A 25550-nucleotide genomic window follows, 5' to 3' on the forward strand; every position below is an offset into this window, starting at 1 on the left:
TTCCCCAGAGCATATAAAGTAAAAAATATATAAAGAATAGTAGGAAAATGTAACTTGTCTTTCACATACAATACAAAAAATTCAAAACGCTAATTGAATAATTAAATTACCACGTTAAATATGTAGAACATAATAATTATTGTATAAATACACAATAATTAATAATATTTTTTGTTATATTTAGATATAGATACTTAATATTAGGCTTATGACAAAAGTAGACAGGTCGTAGACATTGTGGACTATCACGGGTTGCGTTTCTCTGCATGTGCTAGCAGTAGAAAAGACACATCTCTATGAGAAAAGAGAGCATTTGACAACAGCTATAAAAAAAAGAAGAAAGGGAAAGATCAATGGAAAGATGGCAAGAAGAGGAGAACAACAAGGCAGATGTTGCCCAGTGGACCAAGATGCTGATCCCGAGCCTAAGGAGACTGGTTAGATTGTCTGTTTTAGGGCGTATCTTCACAGGTTCAGAAAGACAGATACAGATAAACTCCTATACTGCGAATATTCCGACATTGTTACTCACACAATGCTGAAGTATAATAGATCTACAGTGGAGGAAAACAGAATGTATAACGAAATAGGTATAAACCCTGCGACTGTAAGAGAGATAATCGTGAAGATGACGGGAAGTACGGAGGGATGGAATAGTGTTCACAATTACATCCGAGCAGTCATTAAAAAGAAAGAAGAAGAATGGAAACACCAACCGGGCCAACGACTGGATTACTATTTTAATGGGAATAAGCCGGAAATGAAGGTTAAAATAAGTTTATTGACGTTTGAATCTTTGATCTTTGATCTTGCACTGATAACTTGTTTATACTCCAACAATTAATGGAAAAAAGAATAGTAGTTGGTACCAAAGTACATCTAGCCTTCATCGACCTAGAAAAGGCATATGATACAGTTCCAAGACTTAAATTGTGGCAAGCTTTACAACTACTCGACATTAGTCCATACCTTTTAGGAATAATTACAGAAGTATACAGCGATAACACTACTTACCTAAAAATCGGAAATAGACTATCAGAGTCAATAAAAGTAACTAAAGGACTAAAACAAGGGTGCTGTATGTCACTCATTGCTAAGAACGGCTTGGGACAAACCGAAATTAAACACCGAATTTATCAAGGACGTAAAATTGTAGTATGTCTGAACTCCTTATGGTGGGATCTCAAGATTTCCAAAAGGAACAAAAAAAGAATAGGGCAAACCATGGTTGAATCAGTTCTTTGTTATGGCTCTGAAGTATGGACAATTAATGCAGACCTGAAGAGAAGATTGTTAGCAGTTGAAATGGATTATTTGAGAAGTGCTAGAACATCAAGGCAGGAAAGGAAGACCAACGAATATATAAGATATAAGATGAATGCTACAGAAACGGTCATTGACAGAATAGAAAGAAGAGGTTAAAAATGGTTTGGACACCTATTGAGAATGCCTGACGAACTTTGGCCCCAAAAACTTCACAAATTGAAGCCCCCTGGAAGAAGAAAAAGAGATAGAACTTGACGCTCATGGAATGAAGGAATTAGAAGAGCGATGGAATCAAAAGGTCTGGAGGAGGAGCATGCCTTAAACCGGCAGGATTGGCGGAGAAGAACGGGAATACGGCGATAGCTGTCTCCAAAATGGAGTATTATAAGTTGGATTAATGTCAAACATTAATAAACTTATTTTAACCTTCAATTGTGGCTTATTCCCATTAAAATAGTAATTACTTTAACACAATTACAATAGATAAGATTTAGATAAGAGAAGGGAGTGTCCCAAAAAGTGAGTGTCATCAGTCTTACAGTGACCTCCCCACCTCTTTCGGAGTACGGTACGTGTCTCCACACTCCTTTCGGAGTACGGTACGTGCGACAGTCAAATGCACACAAGTAAGAGAGGGTGGTTTTAGTTGGTAGGCAGGATAATGAATACCTGAATCTTTGGCACTGCTATCTTTAGTACTTTAAATTAAACTAAAACCCAAATTTTAGGGACTCACAATGGAGGTAGCATAAAAAAATTTCAAAACCCAACCCTCAGAAAAATTGTGAGTACGCCACTGGTTATGCAAGGAGCACTATTGTTTATAAATACTAAAATAATTAACTAAAAACGCCTAAATAGTTTTGTAAAACTAAATAGGTTTTTTATAGATATATTACTTACGAGTGTAAATTTTATAATATCGTACTTTCAAAATAAAAGTTGCAGTATCTACTATTGTGTAACTCTGTAAGTTTCAGCATGACCGGTTCAAAATTCAAATCGATAACATTTATATTAAATTTTGTTATAATCTGCCAAAGTGTTGTACAAAGTAATTGATATGGCAACCCTGTTAGTATGACGTTTAGTTTGAAGCGTTTCGAAGCCGAACGTAATGCTATCTATCGATGATAAATACTACCATTGTTTCAGATGGAGCCATCTCCCTACATTACAATTTGAAGGCGGTAGTTCAAGACATAATTCTTGTTTAACGCGATTTTTCATATGTTTAGGAAAAAATATTTAAGGTTTTATTTCAAATATTTTCCACTTTTACAGTTTTATATATGTTGTTATTAAAAAAATTTTCGGTTTCTTACCGGTAACTTTATTATAAGCCGAAACATATTATTTTTTCCTATTGGGACAAAACGGTAAATTCAAAAATTTTCAAAAAATTCATAAGTATTTCTTATAATTATATCTTGATGCTGTAAAAAAACTAACAAAATCCTATGTTTGGTTTTCCCGCTTTATACTTGGAAAAAAGTAGTTTTTTTGAGTTTTTTCAAAAACGAAAACATGAAGTTTGCTTAAAAGTTCTCAAAATACTTCTAGTCATCACATATACCTTCTCAAATTTTTTCAAATTTTTTGAATTTACAGTTTGTCTTTTGGGGGGTGCAGATCAACCTTAAAGTTACGCATTTGCAAGAACATAATCCACACATATCATTGAAACATGACACATATTTATTATGTAAACATTTTTATCGACAAAGAGGTACTTAGCGGCGCTATCTGTGAGTATCGTATTACCATTAAATTTATACATGCAATCATATATTAGATTTTCGTTGATAGTTAAAAATTAAAGTATCTGGTATTATTAAATATTTTAGTGGGATTTATATGAAAAATGGTCAATCGTCAAAAATGTTATTTAAAACATGCGAACATGTCTTTCTTTTGGTCTGTTTATTACTGGTTTCAGGTTTGTTATCTTCCTTATTATTGCATCTTTTTCTCTTCATTGTATGTGTCCAAACCATCTCAGTCTGTGTAGATTAATAAATTTCACTATGTCTTCCCCTTCGGTTATATTTCTATTTCTTATTTCATGCTTCATTAGTCTTCTATATTCTCCTTGTTCGGGCTTTATTAAGCTGTTTATTCTTATCATTTTGCTTTAATAATTCTTACTTTTTCTTTATATTTTACTTTTTATTTATATTTTTATTTTCTTTATATCTATTTTCGTAAGACATATTACTTTCGCTACGTATGCTATCACTGGTCTAATTGCTGCTCTATATATTTTTATCTTTGTTTTTTGCTGTTTTTTATCTTTAAGTAGTGAATGATATTTCCAAAACACGATGTTCTTCTCTCACCTTGTGTGCGTGGTAGTGTCATCGAGCCCTAGGTGGCTTGGTATGTTGGAGTATCTCCCAAAAATTTTCGTACACATCTGGACGTTGAGAGTACTACAGCTTTCTGCATAGTCTTGTAAAGATGTTCATTCAGACCTAGCTTTTTTATGTTTTCTAGGAGTTTCTTTGGAATTACTCCAGTAGTAGAGAGAATAATAGGTATTGTCTGTGTACTTTCCATTCTCCACTGTCTTTGTATTTGAATTTCCAGATCCCTGTACTTGGCGATTTTTTCGTTCTGTTTAACACGAAGATTATTGTTGTTGGGTATCGCCACATCAATTAATGTTGTTTGTCTCTTTAGTTTATTAACTAGTATGAGATCTGGTCTATTATGTGCCACTGTTTGTTCTGTTAGCACAGTGCGGTCCCAGTATAGCTTGTAGTTGTCATTGTCAAGTATACTCTCAGGAACGTATTGATAATATGGAAGATGGTTTGTTTGAAGAAGTCCCAGTTTGATAGCTATCTCTTGATGAATGATCTTTCTTACTGAGTCGTGCCGTTCCTTATATTCAGTTGCAGCAAATGCCTGACAGCCCCGGTAAGATGTTGGATGGTTTCTTGAGCTTAACATCCATATCGGCATTTGTCATTCTGGACCTGAGGGTCTTTGACGATATATTTCAGGTAATTTTTGGTTTGTATAACCTGATCCTGAATGGCCAGTAGTGAATCTTCTGTTTCAGGGAACATCTTTCCTGACGTCAGCAAATAGTTCGACGCTATATTGTCGACATGGTCTTGACTGACCTCATTGGGATGTCGCCCGTGCAGAGGTTCACCCATCAAACAGAGAAAGAAATAGGTATGAACACTGTGACTGTAAGAGAGATGATCGTGAAGATGACTGGAAGTACGGAGGGATGGAATAGTGTTCACAATTACATCCGAGCAGTCATTAAAAAGAAAGAAGAAGAAGAGAAACACCAACCGAGCCAACGACAGAGATAAGATCTAATTACTATTTTAATGGAAATAAGCCACAATTGAAGGTTAAAATAAGTTTATTGACGTTTGAATCTTTGATCTTTGATCTTGCACTAATAACTTGTTTATACTCCAACAATTAATAGAAAAAAGAATAGTAGTTGGTACCAAAGTACATCTAGCCTTCATCGACCTAGAAAAGGCGTATGATACAGTTCCAAGACTTAAATTGTGGCAACAACTCGACATTAGTCCATACCTTTTAGGAATAATTACAGAAGTATACAGGGAGAACACTACTTACCTAAAAATCGGAAATAGACTATCAAAGCCAATAAAAGTAACTAAAGGACTAAAACAAGGATGCATAATGTCACACTCACTGTTTAATTTATATATTGAGGCAGCCCTCCATAATTGGAAAAACAACTGCCTGGGAATGGGAATCCCCATAGGAAATGACGTACTGTTCTCCCTGAACTTTGCGGATGACCAAGTCGTCCTAGCTCAAGATTTTTATGATCTAGAATTTATGATAAAGCGTCTATACAGAGAATATGTAAAATGTGGGACTCTGAAGTATGGACAATTGTCAATGCAGACCTGAAGAGAAGATTGTTAGCAGTTGAAATGGATTATTTGAGAAGAAGTGCTAGAACATCAAGCCAGGAAAGGAAGACCAACGCTACAGAAACGGTCATTGACAGAATAGAAAAAAAGAGGTTCAAAATGGTTTGGACACCTATTGAGAATGCCTGACGAACGTTGGCCCCAAAAACTTCACAAATGGATGCCCCCCTGGAAGAAGAAAAAGAGGTAGAACTTGACGCTCATGGAATGAAGGAATTAGAAGAGCGATGGAATCGAAAGGTTTGGAGGAGGAGCATGCTTTAAACCGGCAGGATTGGCGGAGAAGAACGGGAATACGGCGATAGCCGTCTCCAAAATGTATTGTATTTACAAGTTGGCTTATTCCCATTAAAATAGTAATTACTTTAAAAGCCACAAGAAAATAGTTTCAGAACAATAGATAAGATTTAGATAAGAGAAGTGAGTGTTCCAAAAATGTCTTCACCCCACTTTCGGAGCACGGTACGTGCGACAGTCAAATGCACACAAGTAAGAGAGGGTGGTTTTAGTTGGTAGGCAGGATAATAGATACCTGAATCTTTGGCACTGCTATCTTTAGTACTTTAAATTAAACTCTTTAGTACTTTAAATTAAACAAAAACCCAAATTTTAGGGACTCAAAATGGAGGTAGCATAAAAAAATTTCAAACCCCTCCCCCCTCAGACAAATTCTGTGTACGATACTGGTTATGCAAGAAACACTATTTTTATAAATACTAAAATAATTAACTAAAAACGCCTAAATAGGTTTTTAAAACTAAATAGGTTTTTTATAGATATATTACTTATAGAGTGTAAATTTTATGATATCCTACTTTCAAAATAAAAGTTGCAGTATCTACTATTCTGTAACTCTGTAAGTTTCAGCATGATCGGTTCAAAGTTCAAACCGATAACATTCCTATTAAATTTTGTTGTTATCTGCCAAAGTGTTGTACAAAGTAATCGATATGGCAACCCTGTTAGTGTGACGTTTTGCTTGAAGCGTTTCGAAGCCGAACGTAATGCTATCTATCGATGATAAATACTACCATTGCTTCAGATGGAGCCATCTCCCTACATTACAATTTGAAGGCGGCAGTTCAAGACATAATTCTTGTTTAACGAGATTTTTCATATGTTTAGGAAAAAATATTTAACTTTTTGTTGCAAATATTTTCCACTTTTACAGTTTTATATATGTTGTTATTAAAAAATTTTTCGGTTTCTTACCGGTAACTTTATTATAAGCCGAAACATATTATTTTTTCCTATTGGAACAAAACTGTAAATTCAAAAATTTTCAAAAAATTCATGAGTATTTCTTATAATCATATCTTGATGCTGTAAAAAAATTAACAAAATCCTATGTTTGGTTTTCCCGCTTTATACTTGGAAAAAAGTAGTTTTTTTGAGTTTTTTCAAAAACGAAAACATGAAGTTTGTTTAAAAGTTGTCAAAATACTTCTAGACATCACATATACCTTCTCAAATTTTTTCAAATTTTTTGAATTTGGGGTTTGTCTTTTGGAGGGTGCAGATCAACCTTAATCACCGTACATACACTTCGATCATAAACTCCAACTTGACTCGCCACTTTTTTTTACAATATTTCCAACCACTAACCTGGGATTTTCCCATTGTTTCATATTTAAATATACTTAAAATTATTTCTTTCACTTCAATGCTAAGAGGACTTCTTGTAGTTCGTTTTCGAAAAGCACTCAATGTATTTTCAACTAATTCATCAGCAGAATCAGTGGACGACATTTTTGTTTTCAACAACAGTAATTACTTATACAGTTTAAAGACATTATGCAGATAAAAATAAAAACCTAAGTAGTTTTAAAACTCACAACAAATAATGATTACTAGTTCAATATTAACAGTATAAACATTTATGATCCTTTAACCACCAAAATGACAAACACATTACTAACAAATCGATTCAAAATATACTTCAATACCAAAATGGTAAATCTGGTCCGAACCTGTATTAGTTGCCAAATACGCGACGGCGAGTAACAATTTTTCCAGCAAAATAGAGATGGTTATTTTATTTAGTTTTTGAATATTCTCGGACAATCGTTAAATTATTCATTAATTTAATTTAAAAGGTTAAGTAGCTTCTAAAAACCTAAAAATGTACAGGGTGTTTCAATAAAAATAAAGATGATGGACTATGCTGACTTGCGTAAATCATCCGGTACATTTAAATTTATGTTTAAAAAGCGCACATACAGAAAAGTCGATAGGTCTCAGAATTTTGGTTTTTGTCGATAGGACACTCTGATCAAAAGATATCGAATTTTTACCGTCGAGTTGATACAAATTTTATTTAAAATTGATTTTGTGTACGTAACACATTCAAAATTGCCGGTCGCTTCAAGTATTGTTTCTGAGAAAACAGTCCATTCTACAGAAAGTGTTACTAAACGCTCCCCCCATTCCCCGAGGTGGGGTTTTATAGGAAAGCCGGGAGTAGGAGTAGTTAACTTTTTTGCATATTTGTTGCGGTCCCAAAATTGATAATCTCAGCAAAATGCAGCTTGTTAGTATGATTTTTAGAGGTTCATTGGCATTTTCGATTTGTTTGCACTCAGGATCCAAAGTTCGCAGGTTTACGCAGCTAATTCCCTTTCAGAATCTTCATTTAGACCCTTGAGGACTAACTAATATGTATTTCAAAGAGTACAAAGAGGCTTTTTTTGTAAGGTCTTGACTAAAAAACTTTAAATTCTCTAGGTTTTCTGGGCTGGTACAAATTGTCAAAACAAAACTTTCTGGGTTCTGATTGCCTAAAGGGTAGGGCTATGCATATTTACTAATCATTAATTGATTAAATATATGGAAAAAAAATCATTTTTAAGCGCTTTTTTGGCTTTTTCGCCCCACTGTGCGTCGCATCGGTTTCGTTTCCATTTTACCTGACGGTGCAATACAGCGAGTTTACTTTGTCTGTAACAGATGTTAGCGACAAAATTGTAAATTGGAAGAGGAATGTGCGTGGTGACAAATAAATCAGTATTTAGCCAGTCTCTACTACGTATTTAGGACTTACAATATGAGTCACTGACAATCTTATTAAATTTCGAGTATACTGATTACATTCTGATATCTAAAAGATCATTCACAAAAAATGTCAAAGGCCTACCTATAAGTGAATATCGAAGGGCACGTACCTTAAAAGGTGTTTTTCCAAATTCCATTTAATTCTTGTCTTAAAGGGACACTCCGTACAGTTAAACATTTTCATATTGGGATTTTCCTGATGTACAGAGCTAGTGTGTCGAACGAGATTTTCCGGCAATTTGGTAACAAATTTACAAAAGTTGCAATAGTATTTTTCACCTACATCAATGTCAGGATGACACATCTGAAAAATAATTACTACAATAATATTCAATATAAGATGTAGAATAAAGCATGATTACAGCTATTGTTTGGATAATTAACAACAAAATTAAGTTATTCACACGAGTAGACAGATTCAGGCAGGCACGTTCTATGAGGCACTGATAATCACAACAAAAATGTTACAATAATAGCAGGATACTTTAATGATAAAGTCGGAAAAGAGAATACCTTTTTTCCCACCATCTGTAAACAGGGCACATAGCGCTAAAATACTTTAAATTTTTCTATCTTCAGAAACAGATTGCTGTAATTAGCTTTATAGAAGGCAGCGAATTCTATAATAAGAACACGAATGTCCCATTCTTCCTGTGTCAAAGTTTGTGATCCGGTTACACTATCATAATGATGTGTCAGAAAGTTCGGCATATTAATAAAAAATCCCACTACGGAGTGGACACGATACGTAGACACCACCTATCTTGGATGGCAGAGATAAGCTGTGTTCCGGTCTTCGAGTTCAATCCACCACTATCTGATGAACCCCAATATAGAGAGAAACAAGTCATAGTCTGACCGAAGCAGAAAGTTTTAGACAAAATGAACAAGGAATTCATACGTCCTAGCGCTTAGTACGACGATCTCTATGACATTACTTGATTATCAGTAGTAATATCAATAGGACATTGATAACAGACGAGATAATTTTATGACAATCGAAAGATTTATGACAATTGAGAAATTTGTCATGAAATTATGAGGCATTCAACAATGTCCGAGGGATATTCGGCGGATAATTTTTCGAAAAAAAAAAAAAAAAAAAAAAATCATAACTCAACATAACGAAACATTTATTTATTAAAAGTACAGTTAGTGAAAGTACAATTATTAAAATTTAAGTTAACATTAGATTCGTTGCTGTTGTTGTTGTTTGTTTGGGTTTATATGACTGCGGACACTAAATCCATTCGCCAATCTTACAATTTTTACTCATTTTTCATTAGTCATTGTTTCTTATACAATCTTATCCTAAATCTATTACTAAGTAGTATTGATCTCTAATACATAGTCGTTTTTTTTTGGTAATTTGTTTCTAGTTTTTTTTTCTAACAGGTGCTTTTTAGTTATTTATATATAAAATAGGTGATGAGGTCCTCAGAGTTCCACAGCAAACTCTTCTGCAGCTATCTACTTAATTCAATAGCTACTTTACTGTGGACTGTCCAAGTTCCTCATTTTTTCTCTTTTTTTATTTTTTTAATTTTTTTTTATTTTTATTTATTTTTTATTATTTTTTTTTAATTATTATTTATTTCTTATATTTTTTTATTTTACTTTTTTATTTTTTTTTAATTTTCTTTTTTTTTATTATTTTTTTTTTTGCTGTTTTCTTCTATAGAAGATCTATAAATTTATTTGGATGAAGTTGTCAAACTCGATCGTGTTGTCATAGGGATTGAAAATTGCACTGAATGCAATTATCAGTCTAATGTTGACATGATTGGGTGAAATTGTTCCACATGACACAAAATGACGAAATTTGAATGGTTGTTAGAACAGTCGAAAAATTATCTACATAATTTAATATATGAATTACTTACCATAATATGTTTATTAATATTTCTACCATGCTTCGTTTTAAGAGAACAGTATGGACAACTGAAAAGTTCAATTTCAGAATCATTTTTGTGGACAAGCATGTGCCTGGCAAGATTATACTTGAGTGGAGTTTCATATATACATTCTGGACATTTATGTAAGGGAACGTCAGTAGGGTTACCATGTATCAGAATATGTCGATTGAGATTGGCCTGCGAATCTGTTTTATAGTTGCAAAGTGAACATTTTTGTTTCTTGCTTACTGCTAATATTAATGATTCTGCCATATTAATACTGGTTGATAGTTCTATATCAATGTCCTTTTCAATGCTCACCGGTGCCAGGATTTCTTTGCTAAAAATAAAAGTTGAATACTAGAATTGTTATTCGTGGTATTTAAATTAATTTAAATTAGGGAGTTTTTGTAACTACCTAACGTAACGTATCTCCCTATACGTAAAGAACTAACGTATCGAAGAAGATGAACGTTAAATTGAGAGTTTTTGTTCTGCACGTAACGTAACGATGGTATTGCCCTCACCGAATTAGTGATTAACTAATAAATTGTCAGTGCCAGTCTTGTCCTTGTCATTTAACCCTATTTTTGATATTCAAAATAAATAACAAATATTGTTTTGAACAATTTTTAATTTTTGATATGGACGCGATATTAAATGTAGGTGCCTTTATTGATGATGAAGAAGACGAAGACATAGAAGATGCCCTTCTTCTCCACATCTTGCACCACTATACGGCCGCTTTAATTTTGATACCATTAAAAATATTTCGCTTTTGAATTAAGTGAAGTCGTTTTCTACTGCTTTCCTTTATTTATAAAAATCAAAACAAATATACGTAACCACAAATGTAAAAATACACATACCACGTGTGCTTATGAAATGTGGATGTTGAAATTTTGGTAATCGGGTAAGATTCCCTTGCGCATTCGGTTACCTTCGGCTCGATAGGGATGCGTATGAACGTAACGTACCAGCCCGTTACGTTAGGTAATACGTATCTAGATACGTTAGTTCAACCATTAATGCGCATGCTTATATGTCAAAAAGATACGTTACGTATACGTATTTGCTTGCACAAAAACTCTCTATTATTACAGCAAAAGATACAGGACGTAACACCATGAAGATCTTAAATTAAATGACACACTTTATAGCCCAAAATAACCCGATCAAACCTAACTTACGTTAATATAAATTTTCTTCTCAATCTAGCTCAATGGAGTTCGAGGACTGTGTACAATAAGCAAATATTCGTTATCAGAAATCATTTAACCTAATTTTGTATAATTTACCGGAATCAGAAGGTGACGATAAAGAGGCAGAAGATGTATCCAAGGTTTCCACGATTGTAGATACAATAAAACCACGCAATCCCTCATTTAAAGGTTAACAATAATAATAAGCCTAGGCCATTAAAGGTTAAATCTTCAGATAATGATAGTACATTATTTATGTTGCGCAATAAGAGGAGGTTGTTAAGAACTAAATTTTCTAGAGTTCAATTGATGGATGACTAAATATCAAATCAACTATTTGAATAAAGTGTGAGAGGAACTGAAAAAATGTAAAATACTTAACAAGGAACTAACAATAAAGTATATTAATAAAGTTAGAACTATTATTAGTACTAACCAACAACATGCAGCAAAAAACGAATAAAATTGGGAACAATAAATATTTTTTATACTAATATTGCTTCTCTACATGTTAAGTTTGCTGACTTTTTGTCATTTACATCTTCTGATTCCGATACTCATATTTTTCCTGTAACAGAATTCTGGTTAAGTCCCAGAACACTTAATTTTTTTGTAAAACTTAATGGTTATTCCATTGATCGTAAAGATAGTTTAGATCAAGCAGGAGACGTGTTTACTTTCATAGTGGCTTCTTTAAAAAATCTAAGATAAGTAATGTGCGGAAAGGTATTGAATCCTTGTTTAAACCAAACATTTCGTTTACTCTCACCAAATCAATGTGTGAATTTATTGAAAAATGTAGCAGGGAAAAAGAAAATTTAATCACTTGTGGAGATTTCAATTTAAAGATTTAAAATGGCCAGTTCAAACTCCGCTTATTAGAGATAATCCCAGTGTTCCATTTTGAAACGTAACTTGTCTGGATGAGAAGTAGGGAATGGAAAGAGAAGAAAATCCAGGTGTAAGTTAGATCACCTTGCAAACCGGCGCTCAATTGTTTTGAGGACATAACAGTGAGCTTTAGTATGTGAGGAATTGTAGTATATTGTATTGAATTGTAGAATAGTAGTGAGGAATTTGGTACTAATCGAATGTCTACTAGTCCTTTGTCGAGGGACGGGGAGAACTCGACAGTTGTCCTATGAGAAAATTAGCTTAAGGAGGATAAAAAAACCAGAAGAAAGGAAGATTATGAAAGAGTAATAAAAAAATAATTGCTACAAGTTAAAAACTTTTATTTCTCAAACGTTCAGCCAGGTAAAAGTTATTATAGAATGTCAAGACATTAGTAAAGTAGACATAAATCAAACAAGGAAAATAGCAGTGTATGCTAATTGTAAATTCAGACAAATCAAAGCAAAATTTAGCAAAAGTACTTATGACATTACCCAGTTACAACTTAATTATCATCATATTATCGGTATTATAACTTACTATCTAAAAAAACTACCTAAAAATTAGCTGAAAAAAAAGGTATCACACAAATTTTTAGGCTGTGCAAAAATTTATGTCAGCTATTTTATTTTTCAATTTCCATTAAACAAAAATATGCGTACTCTTTGTCGTACAATGTCCTGGATGGAAGCGGCAATAAATTTTCTTGCACTTTTATTGCACTTTCTCGAATATTTTCTAGTACATCAATAACTGAATATAAATCCAACTGAAAAGTACATAATATAATGTAGTTGCTTGTACAAACCCTGCTTATATTATTAGACTCACTTAGGAAATTCTAGTTTAGTTTATTTTATAATAAATTATAACTATTTTAGTTGTACATAAGAGGATTACATAAATGATAGTATTAACCTTTTTATATATTTATTAAACAGAAAAATTGAAATTATCACATAATTTTACTACAATACTAATATTCTGTTAAACCATCCTTGGATTTAAGAAGTGCAGCCCCTCTCCTAAGCGCGTTATTTATGCATATGGCTATTTTTGGCCCTTTTTAGGCACTACCAGACATTTTCGGTAAGGTTCATGTCTGGTAAGTTGCTGGGCCATGGTCATAGAGGAATTTCTTGACTCATTAAAGAACTTTTAATGCTTTTGGGCTTATATAAAAATGCTATATCCTGCATAAAGACCTTGCAACCATTAAAAAGCCATTCGTTTATTTATGGAATCAATCTTGTCTGCAAGACTCTTTTAAACTTGTCCTGTCGCATGGTTCCGTGTACCATATATAAACGTCTCATTGCTTTGCCACTCATTACAGACCAGATTATTGCTGATGTGGGATATTGAATTGTTTTTTATTACACATCCCTTTTCATATTTGTCCCCTAGTCTTCATACAAATTTTGTAATATCATCGATAATTTGAAATGTTGCTTTATCACTAAAGCAAACCTGCAAATGTGAATAAAAATTATAAAGTATGAAAACAAAATGATTTGTATTAACTTACTTCGTGCCAATCATCAATAGTCCAATCTTTATGCAAATTGATCCAAACTAAGGGTTTTTTGAGCATTTGTGGTGTTATTTTTAGCATTTTAATAGGCCTACGACATTTGATCCCCATACTGTACACATTTTGGCATACAGTGGCCACCGATATTACACTGCTTCTTCCAATTTATTCCTTAGACCTCTTTAGGTGGCTCTTCGGTATTTTACAGCCAAATTCTTTAAAACTCGTTGCCCTATGGGGGAGACTGAAAGCTTTCTGCTACACCGAGCCTTCCGAACCGACGTAACAGCACGTCTCTTAGTTTTTTATTCAACCTGCGATCTGATAATTGAGATACACCATATTTTCTTGCTATTTCTCTTTGACTAAATGTGGTATTTTCTAATAGAGCAGTAACAGAAGAGATTTGCTCAACAGAAAGATATTTACATTTATTCATCTGAAAAAATTCCGATCGGAGATTAATCGTCTTGTTTTATTATTAAAAATAACCATATCCAAAACTAACATTACTATTGAATCATATCAACATTCACCACTGCCAATTTTACAAAAGTTGTTCAGCATCACTAATTTAAGAAAAAAAACTAAAGTTGGAAAAAGTCGAGTCACTGCACACTTCTAGCACATTACATTTTTGATAATTCTAGGGTGATAAACTGATATTTCTAGGGTGAGTCTAATAATTTGATCAGGGTCTGTATATAGTTGTAAATAATATATGTTTTATTTCATAAAACCCACAAACAAAAGTTAATAAGGTTAAGTTCTGAGTAATTTCCAATGCAACATTTTGGAGACTACCCTAAAAAGATATTCCCTAACTTTGTTACTGCAATGAACTGGAATCACATCCTTTAAAAATCACATTTTTAGTATGTTTACGACACTTACTGCTTCCAAGTACTCTATGAATAAGTTTTGTAAGAAGTGGAAATAATTTTTAATTTATGGACAACATAATGATCCTAATAAGTTATTGTTTAGTTATAGTCCAAAAGACCTTTGGTGAAGAATTTTTTCCGCGCAGAAATGTGCGTTATGAGGAATCGGAATTTCATCATTAAATAAAATATTAGTAACTAAATTAACATTGTAACAAATAGAGAAATAATACCAAAACATCACCAAATAAATGGATAGACCACAAACTAAAATGTAAATGAGATGGGTGGCAAAAATTCTATGTAACATACTACAACCTGCAAAAGGAGGGAAATTAACCTTAACACAAGAAAAATATGCCGAAAAGCCGTGGCTCAACACCGAAAGAAGAAATTGGGCATACGAGAAGAATGCAGAAGAATACATTACCAGCAATATAAATCTACAAAAACAACATAAATTTTAAGATAATAAGTCAACAATAGATTATTGGACACTATTTACTAAAGACGTAGATCACGAGCTATGACGAAAAGCTTACAAGAGCAATAAAGGTCGAAAAACATCCATTATTGAATATTAAAATTTAAACAAAATAGAAACAGCAGAATGGATATGTTATATAAAAGAATGCTACAATCTGCACAGTATTACGAGATCTATTACAGCCATCTTCCGACCGGCTGTTGAGTAGCTGCGCCGATTTGATTTTGAGAACAGATAGAAGTCGTAGAGGGCTAAATCTGGCAAATGGTTGGTCCATTTTAGTGTTGCTTCTTAAAAGACAGAAAAGATTTATTTTTCACGTTGAGAACGCCTATGAATATCTGTTCTGACGAGCCCTATTAGGGAGAAATACGTATAAACAGATACATGGACGCTTTGTACGTGAAATCAAATCTTGACTGTCTTTTCATTTTATTCGGATCTACTCTGTATGAGTACAAGAAACCAATTCCCTAATGATTTCTGCTTAGTTGAGGAGACATGTCGTGGAATGCAAATTTTAGATTCCCCATGTCTCTATTAACATCTTTATCAACGTCTGCTTTGCCTTGCAATTTTTAGAAGGCTCAGATTAAGGCAGAAATCTGAATGGTGTTTCGAAACTATTTTACGAGTTTACACATGTTTTTATTTAGGGTAGTCTCACACACATGTCAGTAACTGTGTTCCAATATTCATATGTCAGTACTTAATCGTTAACATTATTGGATAAATTTGTTAGAAGTATGCTGAAACTAAGGATTTTCTGAGACACTCATCTATTAGACAATACAACAGTTAAAGAAGGAAATTGCAGACATGGTATGACATATTTATGCAACAGCCTCTATTTTCAAATATTGCCACAAATATTCGAGAATGATATGAACTGAAGGTCCAACATAACAGAAGGCACTTATATAGATAATGTTATTTGTACATATAGGATAACCTTGAAAATTTTAAAGTTTTGAATACCTATTATAAATTATTATTAATTATCTTCGTTTTCTAATAAGTCAAGAAAAGTTTCTGAGCAAATGTTGAATCCTACATCATACCCGAGATCTGGATATTAGATGATATCCAATTAGAAATTATTCTATTATAGTTCATTGTATCATCCTTTCATAATATGAAATCATTACATACCCAAGGCAATATAAATAAATTTCCCAATTTTAATATAAATAATATAAATTAAATATAAATTTCCCAATTTTAAATTAACTAAAAATGTAAGAGCTTAACGTAAAAACGTAAGAGTAATTTAAGCTTAACATAATATTAGGGTTGCAGTTGATGTCATTACAAACCAAATTATAATAAATGCAATAAGTACTACCTCAACTCTTTGGACTTTAGTATTCTTTATTTTGACAGATACACTAATAATTTAACACACAAATTAAAAAGAATTTTTAATATCAAGTATAATAAATAATAGTAATATAAAATATAATATAGAAATACCTGTGTTCAACCTCCCCAGTTTCAGCACTTAACTGGTCAATTGTAATCAATTCACACTCATCTTCAAACTCTGTATCTGAATTTTCACCATCATAATTTAATTCAGACAGTTGTGTAGTGTCCTCAGTATCCCACATATCTTGGTTACTAGGATCAGGTACTAATTCTAGTTTCGGATTGCATTTAATTCCTTCTAGGATTTCACTATCCATTTTTGAAAACCTAAAAAATCAAACACATGTAGACACCTGCTGTTAAAACATCTTTAATTTATTTTGTCCAAGATAAATTTATTACACAGGTTTATGTAGGTGACAATTTTGTTAGTGTTAAATTTTTTTGTTAAATTTCTTTTATCAAGTTTTCTTTAACCACATGATGCAAGGATGAGGCTCCATATAGAGCTGGTATTAGGTAGAAGTGTCCTAATCTCTTACATCTAGCCCTGAACTCTAAAATATTGTTACCTAAATCTTTATGTTTTCAAAGTATAACTTAAAATTCTCATGATTTATGATCAATTCATTAATAGAGATTTATTTTATTTATCCATTATCTCATTTTATGTACTGATGCTGATATATTTTATTATACAAATTCATATAAGTACTTTGTTATTTTGCATATTTGTTCAAGAATGTTAAACATTATTATTTTGTTTGTCAACGTTAGAAAGCAGACAGGAAGAAAAGATAATTATTTATTATTAATTTTGATAGAGTTACCATGAATATCATTGAAGTAGTTGAAAGTATTATAAAACTAAGGCATCTCAAAAACCCTACCCACAATTAAACTATGTTGTTTATAACAAAACAAACGTAATATCTAATGCTCAGTCTATCAAAACTTTTGTTCAGCTTCATACATCAATAGCCCAACTTCCACATACTGTATACAATGATAAAACATAGATCTACAGATCATGTGTTCAAATTTTCACAATCTAAAGAACAGAACTAACAGAAGAAAACAGAGATTTAAAAGACGAAAAGAATCAATAACTTCAAACAATACATCAAATTCAATAAAGAAGGATAGTGGTATTGGAAACAGAAGTATGAAAAAAGAAGCTGATTGCCAAGGAATAGAAGAGGTTGAAAATGAAGACAAAACCCAAATCAAACATAAGATATCAGAAATTTCAAGAAAATTGCAAGTCAAACTAAATGCAGATCAAGATATTATTGAAATACGAAAACTCAGTATATTAATAAGAAAAGACTGATTCTCATTGAATCATGAGTAAAAAGAATGAGGTCCTAAAAGAAACAAAGATTTAAGATTTGTACAGACATATTTATAAATGAAAATTAAGTATCCAAAAGACATACAAATTCAAAGAGAGGAACTTTGCAAATATTAAAAAAAAGCAAGAAAAAAGGTCCGAATGCAGGTATTCTTTATAACAAATTACTTCTAAATGGAAAATTATTCACGTTGAGTCAACCGCACACTTTATCACAAGAAAATGAGGGAATAGTAACAGAATATTTGAAAAAGAATAAAGCTAGAGAATATGGCGATAGATCCCTCTAGGACAATACTACAGAATGAACAACTGAACAAATTCGAATGTACCTAGTTATAAGTTCGAATTGTTTCTAAATTCCCTTTGTCCGATTCTTCTCGATCGACGATGATAAAATAAAATGTTTAAATCATGGAGTAAAATATAGTTTTATTGACAGCTACTGAATTATTACACTCTAGCTATTGGGATAAAAATTTATAATAGACTGCATCCCAAACTAGTCCCCCGAAGCTATATTTATAATCTCACTAAAATTCTACGATTCATCAAATAAGTGTATTGCCCTCTGCATACAATAAAAACCTTTTGACTTTTGAAAGCTAGCAAATATAATTTTAACAGAGGAAATGATTGCATTTCCTCAATAATATTAGGCAATATTATTGAGGATATTGAGGCATTATCCATATTAAAATATGAACGACATAGATTACAGAATGAAATATCAATGTTAACACTAAATATATGGAATACAGAAATAATGCCAGAATAATGGAAAATTGCCCTATACATAAGAAGGGAGATAAATTAGACGGCAATAATCACTGGGGAATATTAGTGGCTAATGTTGGATACAAAATATTTAACAAAATATTTTGTGTATCAATCTGTCAATCCAAAATAAACAGGTAGATTTTTTTCAGTCAAAGTTTGTCAACTTTGACTGAAAAACCCACCACTCTTCGAGAGTGTACCTTAGTTTATATATATATGTATATATATATATATATATATATATATATATATATATATATATATATATATATATATATATATATATATATATATATATATATATATAGTATTGTGGCTCTATCGCCGTATCCTAAAAATACCATGGACAGCGAAAATACCAGTTCCTCCAACTTATAATCGAGGGTAAAATTGAAGGCAAGAGAGGAATGGGACGCAAGAAAATGTCCTGGCTCCGAAACATAAGGCAACGGACAGGGATTAACGACATACAATCTCTAATACATATTGCAAGAAATAGAGAATTAATGGAAAATGTGATCGCTAACATCCATTAGTGGATTTGCATCTGAAGAAGAAGAAGATATATAGTATAAAACAAAAAACGGGATTATCAAGGAGGATTCAGAAAAGGTAGGTCAATTATAGACCAAACATTTGCAAATGCGGGAACAATTTTATGAATGGAATACTGAACTACATCATTTTTTTGTAGATTTCAAACAAGCATATGACTGAATGAACAATTAGAAAGGAATTATATAGCGCAATGCAAGAGGTAAATGTGCAAAAAAAAATACAGATTAGTATAACTGTGCCTAACCAATATCAAAGCAAAAGTAAGAATCCAAAATCAACTTTCTGACGAGTTTAATATCAAAGAAGGTCCAGTACAAGGAGATGTGCTACCCACAACACTTTTAACCCTGCGTTGGAAAAAATTATCAAGGAATCTCCTACAGATGGAAAAGATCATATGGATGGAAAAGATATATACAAAGATCAACCAAGTCATAGCTTACGCAGATGATATAGACATGATTAGCTGAACATTGAAGGACTTCCATCAAGTGCCTTTTGAACTATTGATCAGTAAAGAACATTATTTAACTATTTAGCTTTATCTGAAAAAAGATCTTAGGATCACTACACTGTCTTTCCAACTGGAATTTTACTATTCACTTCTCTTTCATTGGGAGTATATCATCTTATTGAATAAACTGAATTTGTCAGCATTTTCAATAGCTGTAGTTTGTTTGTGTGTGAGAAATTAACAAGAAGTAGGATCATAGTAATTTTGATGTATCTTGTTACTTTTAATGTAGCAATAAATTATTTATAATTGTTTCTTGACATAATTTATTTTTATAATGTATTATTATATATGTCCCACTAATTTTGACTAAAAGGAAAAGTAATATTTATCTGGCTCTTCGGATAAGAGGACCAGAAAAATATAAGAGGATCAGAAAGATATAAAAGGATTACTGCTTCTTTGGATAGGGCAGTTAGATCAGTATAAAAGGAAGTTTTCAGTATATAATTACATCAATATTCTGGTTTCTTTACAAATATCAGTATTTTGATTCATGTTGTGATCGTAAGATAGGCAATAATATCTAGATAGTTTGTTATCTATTCTCCATCTAAAAATTGTACTTTTTTTCTGGTTGTTTTTTATTTTCAAGTCTTGGCATAAATAACTGTATGAAAATTGAATTGCTTGTCTTTAAGGTTAAGGTACCAAACGATAATTGTTTAATGCCATTGAACTAAAGTTAAATAAATACCTTTAGAATACAAATAATACAGAAATATCTTTGTTTACTTTTCTAAACCGGGTGTAATTATATTTTTATAAACAAAAAACAACTTACTTGAACTTACCCACAAAACGCTAATTGTCAACTGTCAAACGTCTTCTTCTGGTATTTCAATAAACCCGTCCATTAAATATATAGCATTTTTATATAAAAATGAATCGAGTTAGAATCTAGATTCTAACTCGATCTAAAATTGCTGCACGTCACAATTTATATAAAGTAACTTCACTTATATTTAAAATTTCCAGAACGTCAACCTTGGAATTCAAATTTTCCTAACACAGCTAATAATACGAAACCCATATGGAACTACTCGATCTTTCATAGGCGTCAACATGGTGTACCAATCAGAAAAATGTAATCATCATTAGGTAGGCATCAGACTGATCGACCGACCACGACCAACCGTCCGACGGCGATCAACCAACTTTTTTATTTTTATTTTTAAACTCACATTACTCGATCGTTTTCCATCTACCGACCGTCAAAACGTCAGGAGACATTTTTTTAAAAAGACACCAAGGATAATTATTTGTGTTATATCCCATTCTGTTAAATTTCAAAATTATTATCGCATAAGCAAGCCCAAATATTATAGGTTAATTACAAATTTTGAAATGTCAATGGTCAATGTGATTGCTTAGAGTAGTATAAATGAATGCGAAATGTTCCATATTCATCGACCAACGATCAAAAATTCCAACAAGTCCGAATTTCAAAACTGGACGATCGCGGTCGGTCGCTATAAGTGATGGACGGTCCACCAGTCTGACTCTGCGCATACATTTTCATAGACTCGTAATGTTGGTCGATCGTGGACGGTCGCTCTGGTCGAGCAGTCTGATTCCTCCCTTATATTGGGAATTTTAGAATTATATTGATTAAATTAACAAAAACATTTGTTATTATTAATAATATAAATTTTATGAAATAACCCTTTAAGTCTAATATTCCACAAAATAATAATTTTAATTAAATATATTAGACAATTGTACGCAACTGATACGGAAATACTTCAAATTTTATTGACAGTTCAGCGTGTGGCAAAATTGTTTGAAGTGTTGCCGCTTTTTTTGAGTAAGAATTTTGTTTATGTTTTGATTTCTTACACAATTTGATCATAATATAATATATATTAATAAATTGTATTTATAAATATACATTAAATTTAGATTAATAGCTTTAAAAACTAATTATTGTTGTGTATTGTGATTGTGCTATGCCAAAACAAATAGTCTGTAGAAAGCTGATAAGCTAAGTGGAAAAACTTGATAAACTAAATTTTTGATATTTTCTAATAAACAGAAATACAGGTGACCATGGGTATACACCAAAATGTGAAAAAATACAATATATTTAAATATCGAAATCTAAGTGTTCTTCCAAACAAAATTTTTCAGTTTTATTGTTGTCTACTTCCTCCTCCCTAGAAGCATCTTGCGCTGTTGGCAACTATTTTCTTTTGACGTAGATGCTGTATAATTTTCGTCAAAGGCTTTCTTGAAAAAGGATAATGCTTCATCGTTTGCCAGGAGTCTCCGTTGTGCTTCCTAATCACTTAACTTAGACTGTTCTTTCTATCTAGTTTTAATGATAAATCTACCTACAGCTGCAGGTTGCATACGCAGTTTCTCTCCCCTTCATAGCACATATGTATTACCGAGATTATGTTTATAAAAGCTTTGGCATTTTAAATCTAAAATGACATTCAGCTGGAGGCTTCATAACTTGCTACACATTAGTTTGTCAGTCAAGAACTGAGATATAGACCCCCTAACCTGTAGACTTTGCCCCAATTTACGATTATTTAAATGTACTGTTCAGGACATGTAACTTCAGGCGTTTTTAACTAATTTTATCAATTTGACCAAATGCCTGTTTGGTGTAACGTATGAATGTCCTACAACTGGAAAAATTACTTTAACATTTTCTATGACTGACGGACTCAAATTTAATAGCCAATTTAATAACAGTCCTATGACCGTAACGTTTTTATTTTAAGCGCCACAGCCATTACAGAAGAGGCGAATATTTTTTAATCTTTCGCCACATACTGTTCGTTTATTTAATAATATACGTAGGCGGTTCGATAAGTACTTAGCCTCACTGCCCGATGGCGCCACTATCTCAAGAGAAATCTACTATCGTGTAATACATTCTCAAGGACGGGTAAGTGAAAATTTCAGCCAAATCGTACTCGTAGTTTTGTTTTGAGCGCTTGTGAAAGCGGGCGTGTCCGCGGAGTTTAGAAAAATGGAAAAAGGGCAATATCGGTCGGTGATTCGATTCTTGTTTTTGGAAGGGAAATCGTACATTGAAATCAAAGAGTTCTTGGATGTTGTGTACGGTGACTCTTATCCTTCAAAGGCACCGTCAAAAATTGGTTTAACGAGTTTCATCGTGGTCGCACGTCTGTTTTTGATAAGCCACGCCTAGGTGCCCCGAAAATGGTTACTACGGAGAATAACGTGACAAAAATCTACGATCTCGTATTGGGTACCACCGACTGAAGGTGCGCGAGATAGCTGAGATTGTGAGCTTCTCACACGATCGCGTATGTCATATCTTGCCTGAAATTTTGGGCACGGGAAAGCTGTCGGCCGCGATTGGCGTCACGTTTGCTCTCTACGGATAACAAGTGCAACCGTGAGACCACTTCAGAGCAGTGTTTAAAGAAGTTTTTACGTTGCTTCCTAACCGTCGACGAAATATGGATCTACTGCTATACACCAGAGACCAAGGAAGAGTCAAAACAATGGACGGTACCGGTGAACGTGCTCCGAGAAGACGCAGACTTGGAAGAAAAGATGATGGCCTCCATTTTCTGGTATTTTCAAAAACAAAACGGTCACGGGGCTATAGTTAGGCACGTAGGCTCAAGTTATTGGACCGGATCTACGCTAAATTGCAGAAAAAACGACCCCAATTTGCAAAGAAAAAAGTGCTCTTCCACCATGACAACGTACTGGCTCATACTTCCGCCGTCGCCATGGCGAAATGGGCTAGGAACTATTGCCCCATCCACTGTAGTGTCCAGATTTGGCTCCGTGCGACTTTTTGTTTCCAAACTTCCAAACGGAAGCCTTCTTTGCAGACCTCGAGAGAACGTGTTTTTCCGACGTGTTAAAGAAGTTGGAAAATTACTGGGTCAAGTGTGTCAAGCTTAAATGAGACTATATGTTATGAAATAAATGCCACTTTTCCACAATTTTGGTCTTTATTTTGTAGGCTAAGTACTTATCGGACCGCCCTAGTACGTATCGTATTTTAGTAACTCTTGTTTTTTTATCCCATTTGATCTGTTTTTGTCCATTGTTTTGTTCTATATTCTTTAACTATGCTTCTTAGCAACTGTTCTGTAATTCTGATAATTCAGTTTTTGTTTAGCCAGTTTCTTGAATTTATCAAGACTTTCAACTATTTCAGTAGTTGTTGTGGTTACAGGTTTTTTTATGTCGGGTTTTTTTACTATTCTAAATATATTAAAGAAAATTACATAAAAGACACCAAAAAATCGGTTGCCTGTAAAGTCGGTTTTATGGGCGAAGATTTTACGTGACAACGTCTTTTTCTCGGTAGAATATTTATTGATATGAATATTATTAAATTGCACAATAGGAACAAGGAATTGAATGAAAATAAGAATTGCACAAATTTTAACTATAGAAATATATTTTGTTTACTAAAACATTGTACATGTAAACTTAAACTTAACTAATTTCTATTTGAGTGATTTTGTTGAGGATAGGACGATGATAGGAGAAATAGCATCGCACCAGCGGACCGATCATGTTTGAGTGGGAGAGAGACGCAAGGCATTCGCCGGTCCGGCGGGCCTCTCTCTCGTTCGGTGACTCATCGTAACAGACGTGAGCGGGCGTTACACTTTTTCATGAGTGACTCCGAGCCACAACCTAATTAAAGACGTTGTCACGTCAAAAACTATCTAAAATAATGCTAAAACACGTACCTTGTATATAAAGATGCAATATCTTGTCTAAATTTTTATTTTACCACATTCTAGAAAAATGTACATTGTCTATTTACATATACTTAATAGCACTTGCATAAAATTATTTAATTTTAGTCTTTTGTCTTCTTTTTATGTAGATATAACTCTGTCTGTTTATTAATGTGCCTCCAGTAAGTTGTCGTTCCATTGTTTTCGTGGTCTTATTGATCGTCTTCCTATTGGGGAACCGTCTTTACTACTCTATTTGTTGTCATTCGGCTTATATGATCATTCCATTCTACTCTTCTATTTCTTACCCAATCCTTAATGTTCTCCACCTTGCATCAACGTCGTATATGTATACTTCTAGCTCTGTCCCATTAGTGTTTTACGATCAATTTTTCTAAGTATTTTCATCTCTGCTGTTTCTAACATCCTTTTTGTCTTCTGTGTTAGATCGTGTTTCTGCCGCGTATGTCATTATTGGTCTGGTGACTGTTTTGTAATTGCTACCTGTAAATTATTTCCAGATTTTATTTCTCCATATTGTTTCATTCAGGCCACCTGCCTCTCTGTTTGCTCTATTCACTTGATTTTCTACTTTTTTTTCGAGCTTTCCGTAGCTAGATAATGTGATGCCTAGATATTTAAACTCAATCACTTGTTCTAGTATCTGACCTTCCAGCCCCAATTTACATCTTAGTAAATTTGCTGTTATAACCACGAATTTTGTTTTTTTTTTGGAAAAATTAACATGTTAAATAATATTCTGGCGGTTATATTAAATGGGTTTAGCATACGTTGTAAATAATCTTCACTTTGAGAGAGTAATATTGCGTCGTCTGCATAGCAGATTATTTAAGTTGTTTTTCTTCCATATGGTATCCTATTAAATTTTAATCTTTGTAGCATTTAATTAGTATAAAATAGTTTTCATGAAACTGCTTATGCAGGCTTCTAATAAGTAGGCAGATACTTATACATTTCCTCCTTTATCAAAAATCTAGTCTATCAGGAGCTCGAATAGTTTTACGGCTTCTTTTCATTGATTTAAATTGTGTAGAGCAATTTTCACAGAGACCTGGTTGTGTCGGTTCATTTGTTGCTATGATTTCTGGAAGTTCCTTTAACTTTGTCTCAGTT

At 32.8% G+C, this 25550-nt stretch overlaps 1 protein-coding gene across 4 annotated transcripts in view; it reads right to left on the reverse strand.

Moving 5' to 3' along the window:
- The window catches only part of LOC140450127 (uncharacterized), a 29028-nt gene extending 8468 nt beyond the window's left edge, over positions 1-20560 (reverse strand). The window contains exons 1-4 of one of the 4 annotated variants that reach the window (XM_072543580.1): positions 20510-20560; positions 16625-16846; positions 10139-10490; positions 8366-8559 (exon numbers count right to left, since the gene is read on the reverse strand). In XM_072543580.1, coding sequence (XP_072399681.1) covers positions 8366-8559; positions 10139-10490; positions 16625-16836 — 758 coding nt within the window. In that variant the 5' untranslated portion in view covers positions 16837-16846; positions 20510-20560. Of the gene's footprint in view, positions 1-8365; positions 8560-10138; positions 10491-16624; positions 16847-20179; positions 20379-20422 lie in introns of those variants that run through there. The other 3 variants (XM_072543582.1, XM_072543575.1, XM_072543568.1) reach the window with 3 other exon arrangements.
- Between the last annotated feature and the right edge of the window lie 4990 nt (positions 20561-25550).

This window comes from Diabrotica undecimpunctata, chromosome 1 (assembly GCF_040954645.1).
Source record: "Diabrotica undecimpunctata isolate CICGRU chromosome 1, icDiaUnde3, whole genome shotgun sequence".
Classification (NCBI taxonomy): domain Eukaryota; kingdom Metazoa; phylum Arthropoda; class Insecta; order Coleoptera; family Chrysomelidae; genus Diabrotica; species Diabrotica undecimpunctata.